Raw genomic sequence first — 18914 nt, 5'->3', positions numbered from 1 at the left:
AAATGTATATCGCAGAGAACTTCTATCGGAATGTTTAAGGAACTTTACAACTTGACATTGGGTCAAAAACCCAGTTAAGCAGTGGGCACAATCTTGAACAGAATGTTCACCAGAGAAGATACACCAGTGGCCATTAAGCACATAAAGAGATGCTCAGCATCATTTGTCATTCGGGAAATAAAGAGTAAAACCACAGTGAATGACCACTACACAGCTGTGAGAATGGGGGAAGTTTTAAAAGCTTGACAGTTTCAAGTATTGACAAAAGTGTGGAGCAACTGGAATTCTATACATGGTGAGCCTCCTTGGAAGAGAGTTTGTCGGTCCCCTGTAAAGTTAAACATGCTCTTCCCAGCAGCTGCCCAGGGGAAGTGAAAGCATGTTCACCAAAGATAGATGCAGAGGCTCAGAGGGGCTTCTGTAAGATCCCAGGCTGGAAACAGGTGAAATGTCCGTCGGTAGGCACACGGGTAAACAAAGCATAGTTCTGTCCGTAGGGCAGAGTACTGCTCAGTAATGGAAGGAATAAGGCGTGAGCTGCTGGCGCCACATCAGGGAGAGAGAGAAAGCAAACCAGGAGTTGCCCGAGGCAAGCGCAGGTAGGACTGCAAGGGGCACAAGGAAACTTTGGGGCGATGGAAATCTGTATCTTGGTTGTGCTGTCTTCTGATGATGGTAAACCCTGGTATGAAATTCATCAAACTGTACGCCCAGGAGGCGCTGCCCGTGTCTCCCAGGGGACAGGATAGCCCCACCGTGATGCCAGTGTGCACACAGTGAATATAGAATGACATTTGCTCAGACCGTTGCACTTCGAGTGTTTGCTGATTCTAACTGCCAAGATGTCAAGAGGAGGGCAGCCCGTGCCTTCCCCTCCCTTCCATTCTGACCATAGGGATGCATGTTTGGGCTTAGACCACACAGGGGCTGGTCCATTCAGAATGAAGAGTAGGGCTGTAGGAATTGATCATGAATGAGATCATGGCAGGACTGGGTGTGGCCCCTTCCCCAAACGCCTAGAGACCAGCGGGAGGGCCAAGGTGGCATGGGAATCTCTGTGGAGATCTGGTTGGGCGGAAGGAAGGATTGGGGGACTTGACCTAAAACGTCCTGTTTTCACTTAGGTGATGTGTTGATTTGGCTCAGCTGGGATGGGGGTGGCGGTCGTGGTGATGTTTTGTGGGTCTGAAGCGCGTTCCACGTTGCCGCTTAGGTTCCGTGAAAATCACCTGGGTGCTGATGGTGCTCTTTTCCGTCGAAAGTTCTCTTTCTCCTCCTCCTTTCTTGTTTCTTTCCTTATGTCTGTCTGTGGCCCTTTGCACCTTCTTCCTATGGTCCCGCGTGTTTTTGAAGAATAAAGAACCACTTTGTTTCATTTTCTAGGGAAATAAATAGGAAAAGACCCCTGATTTTTTACCTGTATTTCCTCTTGTTCTGTCGCCATCGAACCTCCTGGTTGTTGAGGAAAAGTCTGGGAAAGAGTCGCCTGGGGAGGTGGGGGCCATGCAGTCTGGCCAACCCTGGGTTGCCCTCCACACCTGTGTTCTTGAAGGTGGTAAGGAACCTTTGCTCTGCTGAAAGACAGGTGTGTTTTCTCAGCCCTGAGAGAGGAAGGGTCCCTTTCCAAAAGGTGGGAGAAGGCCTCCGTCCCTCCACAGCATCTTCCAGAAGCTCTGAGCCCTGCTTCTTGGCAACAGGCCGTGTGGGGAGACGAGGGCACAGGGACAGCAGGCACCCTGGGAGCCGTTGAGTGGGACCTTAAGTCTTTCAGTTCAACTAACATATATATATATATATATGTATTTTAATGTCAGGGGGAAGCGATGACTGTTTTAGGAATTTCACCCCGGGAATTGCCAAATACGTTAGTTTTCCTGTTTCTCATACAATATGCTATTAAAATAAACCTTCACTCCATTATTGAGTGTAAGTAACAGGCCTCCTGCAGGCAAAATCGAAAAAGGACTGCAGAGTAAAGTTCCTTTCCTCCCCCCTACTCCATCACCTTTTTTTGAGACATTGTCTTCTAGAACCAGCGTCATCTTTATTATTAATCGCTTGTGGGGCTTTATATTGCATCGCATTACTCCCTTGGAATTAAACTGCACATATAAAGTATGAAAAATGTACTTTTTTAAACAGTAAAAAAGTCATTTCCTAGCATAATACCCAAAATAAAGTGCCATGGAGCCATTAGTAGTAAATTGAATTTTTTGGTATGTAATTTGTACAAAAACTGACAAGTGCGAGCCCCCCCGGCCCCCCATCATTAGTCATTGGGTTTAGCGGACACAGAGGTAGTAATCTGCAAGGGCAGGCATTTTGATGTCGACTTCAATTGCACACTTCATTTATTTGGACAGGGCACAGGCGGCAGCTTCTGTCACGCGGCATCACCACACTATTAGCGAATTTCGCCCCAGGGCAGCTGGGACGCTGCACTGGGGCAGATGTTCTTTTCAGCCTATTCAGTGACCATACTTGGGGGTTGTTTACTGTTGCCATGGCAACTTTCATTTCCATAGCATCGCTGCTGTTTCTCAGAGGAAAATGAATTTAGTTATAAAAGGATAATATTTTTCTCCGTCTCTATATAACCTGCCATCTGTCAACTGGTGGATCAGTAAAGATTCAGAAACCTATTAAGAATTACAGCAACGAAGTGATGAGTATTTTTTTTTTTTTGGTCCCATATTAAAAGCAGTAATGGATGTGGAAGCCAACATTGTGCCCTCGACATCATAACTTTAATTTTTTCTTTATATTTTAAGTGCGTTTTTTTTTAATGCCTTCACCACCTCCACCACCACTGTGCGCGCACCCAGTCTCGTAAAACACAATTTACATTCTGCTGACAGATGGAAATGACCCGACGTCTTGTTTGTATCTTACTAGATGCAGGTATATTTAAGGCTTTCTCTTCTTAGTGCTGTGAGCTTCCCCAGTTCATCAAAGATTCCTAGAGCTAAACTTGCTCTTGTCACCCCACTCCCCTACTCCCCCGTGCCAGGGGTGCAAACTGCAGGGGTGCATAGGTCAGAGCTGTATATGTACAGTGCAAATTATGAAATTAGCGAAATGAGGAGGGGACCATGTTTTGTCTGAGAATTTACCAACCTGCCCCCTTAAATCTCATTCTAGAATACCTTCCTTCCTCTCAAATCCACATGGGAAGAAAGTCACCTTTGGGATAACTCATCTAGTTCCTGGATTTTTTTTTCTCTGTTGCTTTCATAAACTGTAACTTGCAGGGGGAAAAACACACACACACCCCCGCCCCGTTGTAAATAATGTTATTTATTGGTTGATTTTTCCAGATCCTGACATTGATGCTGCCAGTGCCATGATGCTTTTGAATACTCCCCCTGAGATACAAGCAGGTTGTGAGTAGATATTTCTATAGCCTACAGCACCATAGTCTGTGAACTTAACCTTCTCATTTATATACCAGGCCGTAGGAAGAACTAATGATCAAGTAGAGCTCCCTTGTAGACTCTTTAAAACTGCCACAGTGCGTGATGACATGCACATGCATATAAACAGGCAGCCCTGCATATGTATGAATGAATGCATAGGTGTGTTTCCAAGATGATGAAGTTTTTATATAATCTCAGGGCTTAAGATTTGGGGGAAGGGAAGCGGACCCCATGATGAGTTCCAGTGGAGAGAACTTCCTTTCTCCTGCAGGGGTAGTTCCTGTGAGTTAGTTTCTGCTAGACGAGGCTGTGTGGGGCCAGCTTAACAGTTACGAAACTGAGCAGTGCCCATTTCTAGAAATTTCTTTCCCTTCTGGGACCTCATTAATAGCAGGCTACCATTTTATAGCTAGGGAAGAGAGGTGGCAAGGTGGGTGTGCAGGAGCTCAGAGTGGCCTTGAAATGGACCATGGGTGCTCCCGTGTGTCATCCCTACCAGCCTTCCAAGCTGTCATAGAGAAAGGCAGGCCTCATTTAGCTCAGCAGGGCTCCTGTCTTCACCTTGTGTTGGCCATTGAGCAATGTCCAGCTTGAGACCGCGCTTTTCCTTCCTTGAGCTTCTCTTCTGTCCACCGCCTCGTGTTTTTCCCCACCTCTGGAGCTAGATGACCGTGGCTTTAGAAAGGTCTTCTTCCCGTGTGATGACTTTAAATGGAGTCAGCAGGAGGACTTGCTGACTGGAATCTCGTTCCTCTGCCCACACTTCAGCCCCAGCCAGAACCCCGTTGAGCAGATGGCCCGCTCACTTGCCAGGCTCTGCTCAGGACATTGCTGCATTGCAGCCTCCCGTTGATGGAACACGCTGGTCGAAGATGACATGGCAGACCCCGCCATGACACCCTGCAGGGGCCGGGACCTGCCTGGCTCATTCTTAGGGCTGGGCCTTTAGCTCGTTGGGGCCTCTGACTCCCTGAGGGCTGCCTGGCCTCCTGAGTCAAGGAAATCCCCCATATTGGAGAACATCCGTTCTTGGGTGCTTTTGTGAATAGTGGACTGAGTGGAATTCCAGAGCATCCTTCACAGCCTTCCGTGGGTCACAGCCTTCCCCAGAGCTTTGGGAAATTTGACTCTATCCTTTCTCCATCCTTCTTTTAAAAGACCCAAGAGATGTGGCCACACTTTTTCGGGAGAGACTTGTCCCTCTGCCAGGGGCTGCCATTACCTGCTCCGAAAGGCGCAGAGCTCCCATTCTTTCTTTGCTAAACTCAGATCCACAGCAGCTGAAGTGTTAGGCTGCCCACTCCGCCGAGAAGCAAACACCAAAGCTAAGCACTGGTATGACTAGTACAGTCCAGTAACTAGCAGTTACCCTGTGATGTGGTTTTTAAATGATGTTTGAAGTGACAGAGAAATTGAAACAAATCAAAACAAAAAGCCCCGTTCTCAGATGCCATGGCAGGAAGCGTACAGACCAGATTGTAATCAAGTTACGGTCTGAAAGGGTTTCCAAAATCAGGTTGCATAACTTGTCATGAGGAGAACATACTGTTTTCGTCAGAGCTGTGCGAGATTTAGCACCTTCTTAGCTCCTGGCCAGTGTACACAGTGATTTTTGGCTTCGAGAGATGCTTTTGATGAACCAACATAATGGAGTCAAGAGGGAAAGAGGCAGGGAGATTGGTCATTAAGGGATTCCCAGCAGCTTCTATGAAAACCCATTATTACTGAATTCTTGAGCACAGGTAGAAAAGAAACAGGATTGATCTTGATTAGTTGACAAATTAATGGTTTTTAATGTTCTCGTGGCTAAATGAACTTCTCCCCACTCCCTCAGTAGAACGCTCAAACTATAAATAATTATTCTTTCAAGGTATCCGTAGTCTTACTTATGTGAAAATACTGAATTTGAGTTTTGAAAGCTCAGTGTTGATGTGTTGAAGCTGAAGGATCGTTTTTAGAAGGCTTTCTTCCCACCTTGATCTTAACCACTTTGAGAAATCCAGCCTCAGCCAATTCCCACACCAAGAAGGGGGCTGCAGGGTCCTTCCAGGATGGAAAGAATCAGGGGTCCCCAAAAAGTCATGGAAGGAGGGGCTCATTGGCAGGAGCAGCCAAGAAATCAATGTAAAAGACAGGGGAGAGGGTAGGAGCACATCTTTGTATTCGTCTTTCCATCTGGCCCCAGTCTCTAGTAAAATCCCCTAGTGGTCCAGCTAGAGCCTGGTCAACAGGCCAGAGTAAAGCCCCTGAAGATGGGAATAGGACTGGAGGAAGGATGTGAACTTGCATTGAGTGTCCTCTGTGCGCCCTTGGGAAGCCAGGCAGCCGCTGGTCAGCCTCCCCGCAAACCAGTCAGAGGTGTGTGTCTCCACCCCGGGGCCTTGGTCTTTTCTTAGCATTTCTTGGCTTCACTCTTCCCCTCCCTCCCCTGGTTTTCATTTTACTTGTGTCATGGTTCTTTTCCTGAGATTCGGTGAATGCCTTGTGCTGCCATCCCCCTGCCTTGACAGCTTTTCCTGAGGTCTGGAAAAAGTGGGACGTGATTCCTCACCAAAAAGGTTCAGAGGCAGCAGCCCCCTGGTCGCAGCACTGGAGGATGGGCGGCCCACCTGGTGGCACCTGTGTGCGTGTGTCCCGGCGTGGATGCGTGTGCGGCAGCCGGGCTCGGGCGGCCCCTCTGCCCTCGCATGGGGAGCGCGGACTGATGTCTGCACAGAGCTCGCTGTGTTCAGCCCCCGGCTGGGCTGTGGCCGAGCTCTGTTTACAGAGCCTCCTCGTGTGCTGCTATTTATAGCCCCTTGTTTTCCCCTCTTGGGCTGTGCGAAGCCCTGTTGGAACCGAGGCCACCAGCCTAGTCTGTCTGCCGCTGTCACTTGCAGCAGTAAGAGGCTGGCCCGGGTGGCTTGAAAGGCTTTTCCTTTGCCGTCGACCTCCGGAGCCGCTCCACTTAAGGTCACCAGATGGCATCCACTTCGATTGTTTCCTCTCATGCTCCTGGGGCCCGGCATCTGCAAAGCTAGCTCGGGGCTGGCAGAACAGCCACCATCCGGTCCGAGCTGAGTAGATCGTACAAAAGAAGCTTCTCAAGAGGCCGGTGGGAATCCCAGTCGGCCAAGCCCCTTTTTCTTTGCAGGGTCGCACACTGCCCCCAAGGGAGCTCAGCTCCCCACCCACTCCCCCTGCCCCGTGTATTGCTGGAGCTGGCCTCCCTGTGGGTCCCCTCAGCCTCTCCGATGCTTCACTTTCCATGAGGCAGCTGTGTGCATCTAATCCAGACTGCAGGCTTCGTGTTTTGTCCCCTCTGCCAGCAGCACCAGTGATGATATTGTCTTTCCAGACTTTGCCACTTTGCAGCGTGGGGAACATTCTACAAGGTGTGCCATTCTGTCTTGCAGGCACTCTAGGACCCTACTTCCAGAAAAACCAGCATAGGACATTGCTGCCTCATTATGTCTTGAACCTTGGATTCTGCTCCTAGTCAGATCCATCCACCTACCCCCCCACACACAGTTAAAAGTGGCTACGGAGACTAAGTCCAACTTCTAGAGTCTTCTTAAGTACCTGCTTTGCATTTCCCCTTTGACAAGCCCTGGGACTCACCTTTAACCCCAGTGGAGGGATTGTTATGAAGTCAGATCACCATTACTCATCTTCAAAGGCTTATATCATCCCTAGTTGGAACGTTCCCAGAGAGGAACTCTGGATCATAAGCAAAACAACAAAATGGTACAGTAGAGGGGAGGGATGGAGGCGGCATTCCGCACCCTGCCTCGAAGTGGGATATGTATCCAGCAGGCCAGGCACCGGAAAAGAAAGGCAACCAGCACGTAGGCTCCCCAATTCCAGCCCCGGCCCCAGCATCCTTCCAAGTGAGCAGGTGGAAAGGCCGACTTCGGGAAAGGGAAGGATTATCGGAATCACTTGCTGCTCAGCTTATGGCCTCTGATAGCGTTAGCCAGGGCTGCCCTCCAAAGGCAGCAGTAGGAGCTCAGAGGTTAATTTTAGAAGCTGTGAAAATCAAGGAAGCTGAGCGTCAGGAGGGAAGCTGAGGAAGCTGGGATGGGGAAGTGCTGACGGTGGCGGAGCCTGGTGGGAAATTTGTCTTTAGGTTCTCAAGGTGATCACATTTAGATCACGGTGAGCATTGCTGCTTGGCTCAACTCTCTTTGTGTGTGTTCCTTTCTTCCTGGTTAAAAATAAGGAAGTGTCGAGTCAATCTGTTAACATAAGAGAAAGTGCTCGATCAGCAAGAAGTGGGAACTCTGGGGCTCCTGTCCTTGGCCCCTCATCCCCCAGCAACTCAAGTATCTCAGACGTGAGTCTTTTTGCGTATAAAAGCTGAAGATTGAATTGATCTAACAGAACAGGATGGTGCTGGAGGCTTGTGCCTTTTGCAGTGAGAGCCACAGACACATCCAGTTTCTCACTACATCCCTTCTCAGCTGGAGCCGAGGTCCCAATTTCAGTGCATTGGGTGGGGTGGGCTAGTTGTAAAGGGCGTGGTCGTTAGGTGTTCTGGTTTGCCCTGAGGGCAATACAGAGGAACAGGAAGGGAAACATAGGCGTGCTGACGGGAAAAGGGCTGAGGAATACATTCATGCTCCTTGGGAGTCCCCCAGATCCAAGACTAGTTAAATATGGACCTCAGAATGCCTTTCTCAGACATTTTAGACTGGCTGTGATTCGTTTTTCGGAAGCCTCATTCCTGACGCTTGGGGATGGAGACAGGAAGGAGGAAAGATGGGAGAATAGTTAAGTGTCACAGCTGGCTTCTGGCAGCCTGTGCGCAAATATGAACGCATCGCCATCCCAACATGGAGAGCGTTGCCAGTGATAAGGACTGAGAAGTGCCAGGGTTGGCAGAAGCAGCATTCAGTTGCAGCTCATTTGAGAGCAAACTCCAGGAGTCAGGAGAAGAGCCTAGTTTATGTGCCAGAAGTCTTGCGAGGTTCAGGAAATAGCTCGGGGAAAGCCTTTTAATGCTGCGGGATAGCTTTGTCCATGAGATTCTCTTTGAAGTAAATACACTTCATTAATCAGGAAGATGTTTTAGTAGGTGAATGCAGAGTTGGGGATAACTACAAAAGGCATAAAAGGCTGGAAGAATTTCCCCCTGTCTTGACAGCCCCCCCTTAGGTCCTGTTCCTTATAGATAAATAAAGAAGATGCTGGAGAAACGGGATGGGATGGTGGAGGGATGAACAAGATAGCGATGATGAGCTTAGAGAATGGACCAATTTACATCAGTCTTCCTGTTTAAGATTCGAAACAATCCTATGAGCTGTGTTTATGCCAAGTTTAGAGGTGAGGAAACTGAGGCACAGGACAGTTAAGGCGCTCTTCCAAAGCTGCGGAGCTAATGGTCAGCAAGACTTTGGCAGGGATGGAGGCCATGTTGCCCCGACCTTGTGCTCTTATCCACTGCAGATCACTTCTTCCCTGGAGGCTTAAATGAGCTGAGGCACGTCAAAGGACCCTGGTCTCCAGTCTGTGTGCACTGAGGACTGGCTTCCTTTCTTTGTTCCCCTTCCTGTTGGGCATGCCCCTGGGCCTTAAAGTTCTAGGCGCTTGGGCAGAGGACTCTGGGCTTGGGGCAGTGTCCTTGGGGTTGCTTTTCTCCTTTGACTGGCAAATGACTCGCTGGCCGTGCCACAGTCCAGAGAACCTGTGCTCTGTGATTCCCGTCTGCTGTCTTCACTTTCCAGGGCACCCCAGTCTTTGTCCCAGGATTTTAGGTATTTCGGGCATTTTTCCCCCGGGGTGACTCTGACACGATTTGCACAATGGGAGTAGAAGCGCCGGTAAGAGCGGGCATTGCTCCTCCAGCTGTGCTCTGTGACCAGGAAGATGGCTAAGTTCTTTCAGCACGGTTCGGTTTGTCTCCTCCTGTTCTTACGGACTTTTGGCTGCCCTGGAATGGAGAAAGCACGGGCTGCCTCAGGACGCTCTGAGGGTGGTGATGATGGTGATGATGCTGACATTGATGACCAAGACGTATTTTCTAAACAGTGGCGCCTTTATTAACTCAGTTAAATCTCCACTCTGTGAGATAAATCCCATTTCTGTCCCCGTCCTCTTACTGAAGTGGCTCGCTCGCTTAGGGGACACAGGCAGTAAATGACAGAGGTGGGGCGCAGACCCAGGGCTTCCCAACACCAGTCTGGCTCTCAGCCACTACACTCTAGACCACTTCCGTGCTCAGAACCCTTCAGTGGTCTCCGCAGTACCCATGGGGTGAAGCCCCAGAAGCCCCTCACTCCTGCAGAGGGTCATATGCTTTAGCAAAATCACTTTTTGTTCTTGTGCGCATTGGCGATTGTCATTACTTCCAGGCCTTCTGTGTGCCATTGCTCTGCCTTTGCCAGCTTTGATGGCACTTCCTACAGGAAGTCTTCCCAGGGACCCTTTACTTCGGGTCAGGTGTCTCCATTCTTCCGTGCCTGCAGACCCCCTGCCCCAGCGCTGACCGTAGTATATTTCCCTTGCCTCTTTAGTTCTCTCTGTCCACTTAACTGTGGCCACCCCATGTCCCCTTCATCGAATGCCTAAGCAGGTACTTGGTATGTTAGCCCATTAATCGATACAATCTGTACATGGGACTATAATAATTTTGCTGCTGAGAATTATAACTGTGGTATCGATTTTAAATTTTTAAGTTATTTTAACAAGTAGTCCTTTCTGTCAGACTTGCTTGCCGTTCTGGATGAGATCTATAGTAACTGATATCTTCAATAGTATTATCAGAATTAAACGGAGCCTGTGGCTGTCGGGCCATTTCGAAGAGACTACCGTACAGCAAAATAACTGAAAAACCCTTTGCCACAATCCCCAAAACAGACAAACCAATAGCCTGTCCTTTTGAACAGCCCGAAGCACCTGTCTCCAAACCCCAGAGTTCTGCTGATTTATGCGTGTCTGTCCTTGACAATTACGGGCATTTTTCTTCCTATGTTTTCTTTGAAAAGTTTTATAATTTTAGTTCCTGCGTTTACGTCTGTGATCCATTTCTCGTTAACTTCATGTGTGGCATGAGGTAAGGACCAAGGCTCAGTTCTTCCCAAGTGGATCTCCAGTTGTTCTAACTCTGCTTCCCCCATTGTGCTGTCTTGGTCCTTCTGCCAGAACGCAGGCGGCCGCATGTTGTTGGGTGTATTTCTGAGCTCTGTGTTCTTCCTGGATCTGTATATCTCTCTTACACTGATCCCGCTCTGTCTTGTAGCTCTGCAAGGAGTCTTGAAATCAGTGATGTAAGTCAGTTAATCTAAATTTTAGACACACTTCCTTAGAACTTATCAACTAAGCAAAACAGGATACTTACCCAGAGTATCCCATTATACAGGTTTCGTGCTTCTGAGATGGTTAAGTCTCCTGTCTCAGACGATCTGCCATCTGAAATCAGGCTGAGAGTAAGGGACACGGGTGAGAGTTCCTGATCCAGTTCAGCCTGTTGTCACAGTTAAATATGCTCAGAGAATGGGAAGATTCTGGACCACTGGACAGCATTGGTAGTACTGACTTTGGACACTGGTTTAAATTCTTTCTCCCATCTCCCTTTTAGAAAACCCAGTGGCAAGGGCTTTACACAGACCTAGAAAAAAAAGTAGCGAAAATATTAGCAAGAGCCACAGAATTCTCGAGGACTCTGTCTATATAATATTACCCCATATTCAGGAGTGGACATTCATCCTATATGAGGGACGTCTTGTTAAAGGTTTGGAATATTTACGTGAACATGCCCTTGGAAGCCTAAGAATTACAGGAGTGGAGAGTAATGTTTGTGTTTGTTGAGTATTCTACTCAATCTGGACTTTAAAAACTTAATATCCAGAGAGTTTTCATTTTTGAATGTATAATTTTCTAGAGCCTTTTTGGTATGGGCCTTGTTTGAGAAGGCCTGACTTATCCCCCTTGCCTCTGGATGAGACTGTGCCTGGGTCTGTATGAACACAGCCAGTGCTCAGGGGACTCAGGACGCTGTTCAGAGAAGGAAGAAGAGATTTCGGTAACTTGCACAAAGTCGCACGAGAGGAACCAAGATGAAAGCTAAGGCTCCAGGGCCTGCATCAGGGCTCTCACTTTGTGATGCGCGCCTGGCCCTGTGGACACCTGGAGGAGAGCTGGTAGTACAGTAAGAGTATTAGCTTGAACCGAACGAAACGGCTGTTCGGGGGGCTGAAAAAGATGGACTACTGGGGATTATTTCCTGGGGTTCCCGTGATGTGTGACTCCTCAGACAGGTGTGAGGCCCCTGTGGGATTGTATGGAAACAGACGGGATCTGATGGTCAGTGGCAAAAGGTTGGCTTACCGTTGCTCCAGGGACAAGGGCATTTAGGAGAAGGTGGAACGATGAGAGAACCCTCAGGAGATGTGCTCAGGCGAAGCTTCGAGGGAGGAGGAAGTGGGCCCTCCGGAGTGGGCTCTGTGTGACTCTGAGGCAGGAGCCAGAGCTTCCCTGCCAGCCCTCCACTCCAGCCACGCTGAGGAGGGGTCTCTCCTTGCGCAGCAGAGATCACGTGAGCGTGAGCTCTGTTGTGAGCACTGAGGTGCCAGGTAGCTTTTGTAAAATCGGCTTTGCTATTATTTTGGCTTTCTTTTTCCCTTGTTGGATTAAGGACAAATAGAAAGGTGTTCTCAGCTTCCGACCATGACCGGAGAAGCATTGAGAAATGCTTTTGTTTAGTCATTGCTGTCAGATTTGTGTCAGTGTTCTTGAGATCTTGTTAGGGTCTGACTGGAAATAAAAGCTTATATTTAATAAATGCAAGAGAATAATGTCTGAAACCCATTTTTTAATACTCACCCTTTTTTAAACCAATGCATCAATAATTTGATTGTAAGGTAGTGGTCTGACACGGCTGACTGAATCGCTTTCTTGAGGCATGGTATCTTTCTTTCCCTCTCTGTGTGTGTGTGTGTGTGTGACACACGTGCACACGCGCGTATTTCTCTCTGTCTCTGCTCACTCTCTATGCCAATAATAATCACTTTCTCTCTCTTTTGCTTTCTCTCTCTCTCTCTCTCTTCATCTCTGGTGTATCCAAGATTTCTGACTCAAAACAGAAATCTGCACAGTTGAACTCACTGTGTGTTGTCTTTTGCCTTTTGCTTTTCCAGTTCCTCCAGGAGTGATACAAAATGGAGCACGGGTTCTGAGCCGCGGACTGTTTCCTGGAGTTCGGCCTTTGCCCATCACTCCCATTGGAATGACAGCAGCTGTGAGGTAAGGGAGACACTCACTGGGCAAAGCCTGCCTAAGGAGTGGGAAGGGCATCCTGTGTCCCATGGGGTCACTTGGGATGGAGAGGCCCAGCCTCTAAATAGTGAAGACAATACACCTGGTTAGGGTCTTCAGAAAAATCAAAGTAAGTACCAGGAACCCCCAGTCCGGGTGCCAGCTTCTCCTTCTGGGCTCCAATGATCTTGGTCTCTTTGCACATAAGGAGATGAAGACAAATTAAGCGTTTTTGTTCTAAGAAGGTGGGGCAAGGTGGGGAGAAGGAAGTGGTGAGCAACTTGTTCATTAGCTTCTAGGCTAACTGGTCTGCCTCTAGAATGAAATGCAAAATCCTGTGTGAAAAGTGCCTTGATAAATGGGATATAAATAACAGGTGGCATCATTCCCCTGCTTCCAAGAATCAGGTCAGTTGCCAAGCCACATGAACTCTTCCTTGGGAAATTGCTTTCCTCCATCCTTCTTACTCCAATTCCGGCCCTGGATTAGGGTGTCTCACTAGCTTCGACCCCTCACAGGTGCCAGTGTGGATGCCACCTCCCATTTTTCTGCTACTTCTCCTCCCACTGCCGCCCACCCATCAGCCACTGCCAGACTGATTTCCTAAAATGTGCCTCTCCGGCTGTCTGCAGAAGCACCTTCCGTGACTCCCACACATCAGCCTGCCATCACCCCGGTCCTCCCGTCTTCTTGAGCCAAATTTGTTCCCCAAATATGTCCGTTGTTGGCCCATCTTACCCACTCAGTTGCCTCTGTGTAGGCTTCCCTCAGATTCCACGTGCAAAGTAGCACATCCTTCGAGGTCCATCATCAAAACGAATGCTTCACAAAGCTTTTCTGAATGTGGGCTCTGAGCCACCCTGGATTGATTTTGTTTTTCCTTTGAAAGCCCTATGCTTTGGTTGGGGCCCTTTGATGGGTAACCCCTGTGTCATAAAATTCCTCTGTGTGTCCCCCTCTGCTCTTAGTGGTTGGCTTGCCATAGACAGGGGCTGGGTCTCATTTACTTGGCTGATGGCTGCTGACTCCTCACGTTTGCATAGTGTTGGGCCCAGGCTTTCGCTTGGAAGGCCTGTCGTGCTGAACTGCGCCCCTCCACCCCTCCCCAGCATCCTCTCCTTGCTCACTCTGCACTTTTGGATCAAGTTTGCATCTGAAGGCCATTTTCCTTTCAGAGTGTCTCATGTCCCAAAGGAAACCACCCCAGAGTCTGTCAGGGGGGCCTGAGGGAGATGCAACGTGTGAAGCAACCACTTGAAGCTTTCCTTCCTACTCTGCTCACGTCTTGCCGCTCTTCCGGCAAACCGGCCTACTCTTGGCGGGATGGAAGTCCCCCAGTCTTCAGGGCAGACGCTGTATCTGGGACCTGATGAGGAGGGAATTTGGTTGGAATTAGAATAGTAATAAAGTTAGAAAACCACTTATCATTTCTGCTAACCCAATATGGTGATACTTTCCAAAAATAGATGGGAAGGGTCGGTCTCTCGTACTTCTCCAGTATCTTCCGTGGTTATCTGTAGGTCAGGAATTCTTGAGTTCATAAATGAAAAGCCTCTGCCACGAAGCCAAAGCATCAATGCCTTTGACTCACATTATGAGAGAGACACATTCTGTTTTCTGTTCTTACTTAAAATTTTTTCAGCCTCACCTCCCACCTTACCTTTTTGGCTGACAGGACTTTGAGACTGTAGACTGTTTTCACATGGAAAAACAATCTATGTTCATTAGCAGATTCTAAGTATAGATTTCAGTCTGTCATCTTGAGCGGGGATCTGGATGTGGCTCTGGCCGTTCCTTGTAGCCGAGCACAGGAGAGCCAGGCACACGGGGACAGAGACATAAGACGAGGTTGGCCTTCCGTAGCAGCCATCCCCTAATTTTCATTATTACCCTTGTAACATATATATTATCACACGTTTTAAGATTAGTACTCCCTAGAGGATTATTTAAAATATTGATTTCTTTTTTTTTCTTTTTCTTTCTTTTTTTTTTTTTTAATTATTCCTGGTTCTGTTCTTTTTTTTTTTTTTAAAGATTTTATTTATTTATTTGACAGAGAGAGAGAGACAGCCAGTGAGAGAGGGAACACGAGCAGGGGGAGTGGGAGAGGAAGAAGCAGGCTCATAGCGGAGGAGCCTGATGTGGGCCTCGATCCCATAACGCCGGGATCACGCCCTGAGCCGAAGGCAGACGCTTAACCTCTGTGCCACCCAGGCGCCCCTATTCCTGGTTCTGTTCTGGTCAGGCAATAACAAAGCCCCACAGCAAAACGAGGAAATCTGGTCTCTCATTAAAGAGTTGCCGCTTATCCGGTCCAGGGAGCGTCTCACTTTGGCTCTTCCATAGTAAAAGACCACAAAACAAGGTTTCAGGTGCAGTCAGGAGACAGAAACCACACTAGGTGTTCGAGAAGGGAGACTTTGAAGTAAAGAACCGTTAACCAGGCAGGAAGTTATTGACCAAGTAGCTGGAAGGGTAAAAAGAGAACTCCAGGTATCATGGAGAGAGCAGTTGCTGGAAGCAGCCGCCTTGGGCTAAGAGAAGAAAGGGAAGAGATTATGATGGTTGCCCTGCAGAGGTGGGCCTCAGACCTCAGAAGAGGAGCTGCGGTGGGATCCAGACCCCCACCAGGGGCTGGAGTCTCTGAGCTCAGAGGAGGGACCTGTGATCTCGGGAGGTCTCAGGAGCCCCTGCTGGTGTAAGCCCTCTAAGGGAACGTGAAGAAGTTGGCTCTGTCAGCGTCAGGGACTGTGAGCTGGTTTCAGCAGCTCCTACAGGAATGAGCTGCCGCCTCAGGTGACAGGACACACACCGGAAGGGGCATGTCCTTTCTTCCTCTACGTCTTTTCCAGTCTTTCCGCGGCGCCTCCTGTGGTCTGAGCCTAACATGGAGCCCGATGTGAGCAGACATGGGGCTTGCACAGCCCAGCTCCAGCCTGCGCAGCACTGAGGAAGCGGGTTTGGGGCTGAGTGACAGCAGCTTCCAAATGGCACCATTTGCTTGAAGTGTGTCCACTGTGAAAGCACACATGGTCTAAGACTGACCTTCCTGAGCGTCAGAGAAGTTTTCAGTGAAATGCACAACTGCTGGTTTGCAAAACCAGACAGGTTACCATCTGCATAAATAAGAGAGAAGCAGTCAAGAAAACCACTGTGCCTTAGCAGTGCGTTATCCAAATACAAGTTCTGCGCCTTCCAGCTCGGTTTTAGGGGAAATTAGGGAGAGGAGTATTGCAAGCTGTGTAAGGTCAAGGACCCTTGCTCAGAATATACTTTGCCTTCTTCATGCCCCAAATGCCGGGCAAATAATAGGCACTGAGATGCTTTCAGAAAGAATAAACATAAACATAGCCATGGGGGTATTTGCAGAACCAGTGCCTGTGTCAAACCCATTAGTAAGTCTTTGTGGGGCGGGGGGGGGGGGGATCTTGTTTTGCTTTTTCACATTCATTGTAATTTAAAATTTTTAAAAAATGTGACCACGTGTCTGAGGTTAAAAGGAAAACAGTCCACAGGAGAACAGAGCAGCAGCAGATGTCTGCCAGATCCCGTGGCGGTGACCAAGGGTTCCTGGGGGTGCTCAGTGTTTCCACCACTGCCCCCCCCATCGGTGCAGCGGGGGACGGAGGGAGGGCCAAAGAGTCATTAGCACCCACTAAAGACCAATTTCCTACTCTGCTTTGTGTGACAGGTTTTCTGTGTGAGTCTAAGGGACTTCTCCTTAAGTGAAAATATTTGTCTTTCAGGGATTTTTTTTTTCCACCACTGAGTGGCAAAGGCCATGTTTGTTTGTCTTAACTCTGAAACTGTTATTGACATAGATGAAGTGTTACTTTTATTAGCTGATCATTACACAGCTTGTATTTGCTGGGTTCCTTTGCATATAATTATGATGTGAAATCTCCTTGTAAGAGTATCTGTCAATAGTGTAATTGACTTTACAGTGTTGACTTTTTACTCAATAACCTCAGAGATTGGCCCATCCTTAGTCGTTGGAAACCTGCTTATTTTTAAATTTGCCTGGGCATAGAGTCCTCAAGACACATTATCCTCAAAATGACTCTCAACACGTCTTTAAGTTTTATGCCTGTCTTTGGTTTTCCCAGAGACATTCCTTGCAGGGAATACATTGAATGGAACAAATGATTATAGCCCTACAAGAACTGTTTCTGGCTCTCTTAGGAAACAGGAGCCCCAAATTTCTTAAATTTATAGCATCATGGGCTGCCTCCCACGTAGGGGCCATAGCAACTCTCTGGGATGTGGGGCCCCTTGCTTTCAACTCTGAGGGCTCTTTTTAACCCCAAGTGATCATTCAGGTGGTAGAGAAGAATTAAATGTCCAAGGCATGCCAAAGAGGACTGGGAGAAAACTGCTGGGGGTGGAGGTCCTACATAAGGCAGCAGAGCCCAGAAATTACATACAAGGACTCAGGAACCAAGTTTCCCCGGTCCTTATCCTGTGGTTATGTGACACTGGACAGCTGTGCCTGGGCCTCTCATGAGAAAACCAGTCTTACGGGTTGTTAGGGTAACACAGAGTTGCATGCCTGGCACATGGTATGTGTTAAGTAGGTGTTTGATAAAATAAGTAATGTGGAAAAACAAACAACCCAATTCAGAGATGGGCAAAGGACTTGAACAGACATTTCTCCCAAGAAGGTATCCAAATGGCCAAAGCACATGAAATATGCTCAATATCAGTAATCATTAGGGAAATGCAAATCAAAATTATGAGATACCACCTCACACCCATTAGGATGACTCATAGCAACAGCAGAAACTAACAAGTGTTGAGGAGGATGTGGAAGGCTTGGAACCCTTGTACGCTTTCGGTAGGGATGTCACATGGTGGAGCTGTTGTAGAAAACAGTATGGTGGTTCCTCAAAACATTAAAAATTGAATTACCGTATGATCCAGCAAGTCCACTTCTGGGTTTGTACCCAAAAGAACCAGAAGTAGGGTCTTTGAAGGGCTGTTTGTTCATCCACATTCATAGAAGCACTATTCACAACAGCTAAAATGTATAAGCAACCCAAGGGTCCATCAGCAGATGACTGAATAAGCAACATGTGGTATGTACGCACGATGGAGTCTCATTCAGCCTTGAAAAGGAAAGACATTTGGACACATGCTACAGTATGGGTAAACCTTGAGGACATTACAGCAAGTGAAATTAATCCAGTCACAGACACACTATATGTTCCACTTACACGAGGCGTTTAGGGTTGTCAGAATCCTAGAGACAGGACGCAGAATGATGGTTGCCAATGGCTGAGGGGAGGAAGGAGTGGAGAGTTGGTGTTTATTGGGGACAGAGTTGCAGTTTTATGAAATGAAGAGTTCTGGAGTTGGCTGGCGGTGATGGGTGCACAGTATCATGTGTGCATTCGGTACCATGACCCGTCTGATTAAAAATGGTTAAGATGGTAAGTTTTTCATGTTTGTGTGTTTTACCACAGTAAAGCCAATTAAAAAAATACAAATAATGTGGAGAGCCTTGGCTTCATCTAACCTGCCCTCCACACATCTTCCCAGGTCCCCTTTCTGAGCCTCTGAAGCTTAGCCCCAAACCCCAGGAAAAGGCTTGGATCGAGCTGCTTATGCCCCCTTCAGGACAGTGTACATCTGTGCCCAAGCCATTGATTTTAAGGAGTGGTGGCAGTCGTCTGAACCGCAGCAATCTATGAAATTATAAGGAAGTTCCATCTAGCCACCATCTAAAGCTGCTTAATTTTATTTGGACCTCAAGTGAAAACTGCAGTTCCCATGGAACATGAAGCGAGTCAGGAATTAATGGTCTTGCTATAATACAAAGCATTAATACATAAGGCGCTGTCAGAATAGAGTCACCAGGAAAACTCTCAGCCTAAGATCTGCTCCTGGTCACCTAACTTTGTCTTTCCCCTTGAGAAGATGTTTGTCACAAGAGTTCAGGAAGCTGACAACGTTCCATGTTAAGATAGGATGTCGTTTGGGGCGCCTGGGTGGCACAGCGGTTGGGCGTCTGCCTTCGGCTCGGGGCGTGGTCCCCGCGTTGTGGGATCGAGCCCCACATCAGGCTCCTCCGCTGTGGGCCTGCTTCTTCCTCTCCCACTCCCCCTGCTTGTGTTCCCTCTCTCGCTGGCTGTCTCTATCTCTGTCGAATAAATGAATAAAAACCTTAAAAAAAAAAAAAGATAGGATGTCGTTTAACAGAACTTGAGGGAAGATTTGCCACTGGTCTTTTTTTTTTTTTTTTTTTTTTTTTTTTTTTAAAAATGT

The 18914-nt window shown here is 48.0% G+C and overlaps 1 protein-coding gene across 1 annotated transcript in view; it reads left to right on the top strand.

Annotated features, from left to right (window-relative positions):
* The window catches only part of FOXN3 (forkhead box N3), a 225763-nt gene that overhangs the window by 190907 nt on the left and 15942 nt on the right, over positions 1-18914 (top strand). The window contains 2 exon segments of the mRNA XM_019800403.2: positions 3318-3383; positions 12533-12638. Of these exon segments, the coding sequence (XP_019655962.1) occupies positions 3318-3383; positions 12533-12638 (172 nt within the window).

The sequence above is a fragment of the Ailuropoda melanoleuca genome, chromosome 14 (assembly GCF_002007445.2).
Source record: "Ailuropoda melanoleuca isolate Jingjing chromosome 14, ASM200744v2, whole genome shotgun sequence".
Lineage (NCBI taxonomy): Eukaryota > Metazoa > Chordata > Mammalia > Carnivora > Ursidae > Ailuropoda > Ailuropoda melanoleuca.
This window is presented reverse-complemented; position numbering and strand designations above follow the sequence as displayed.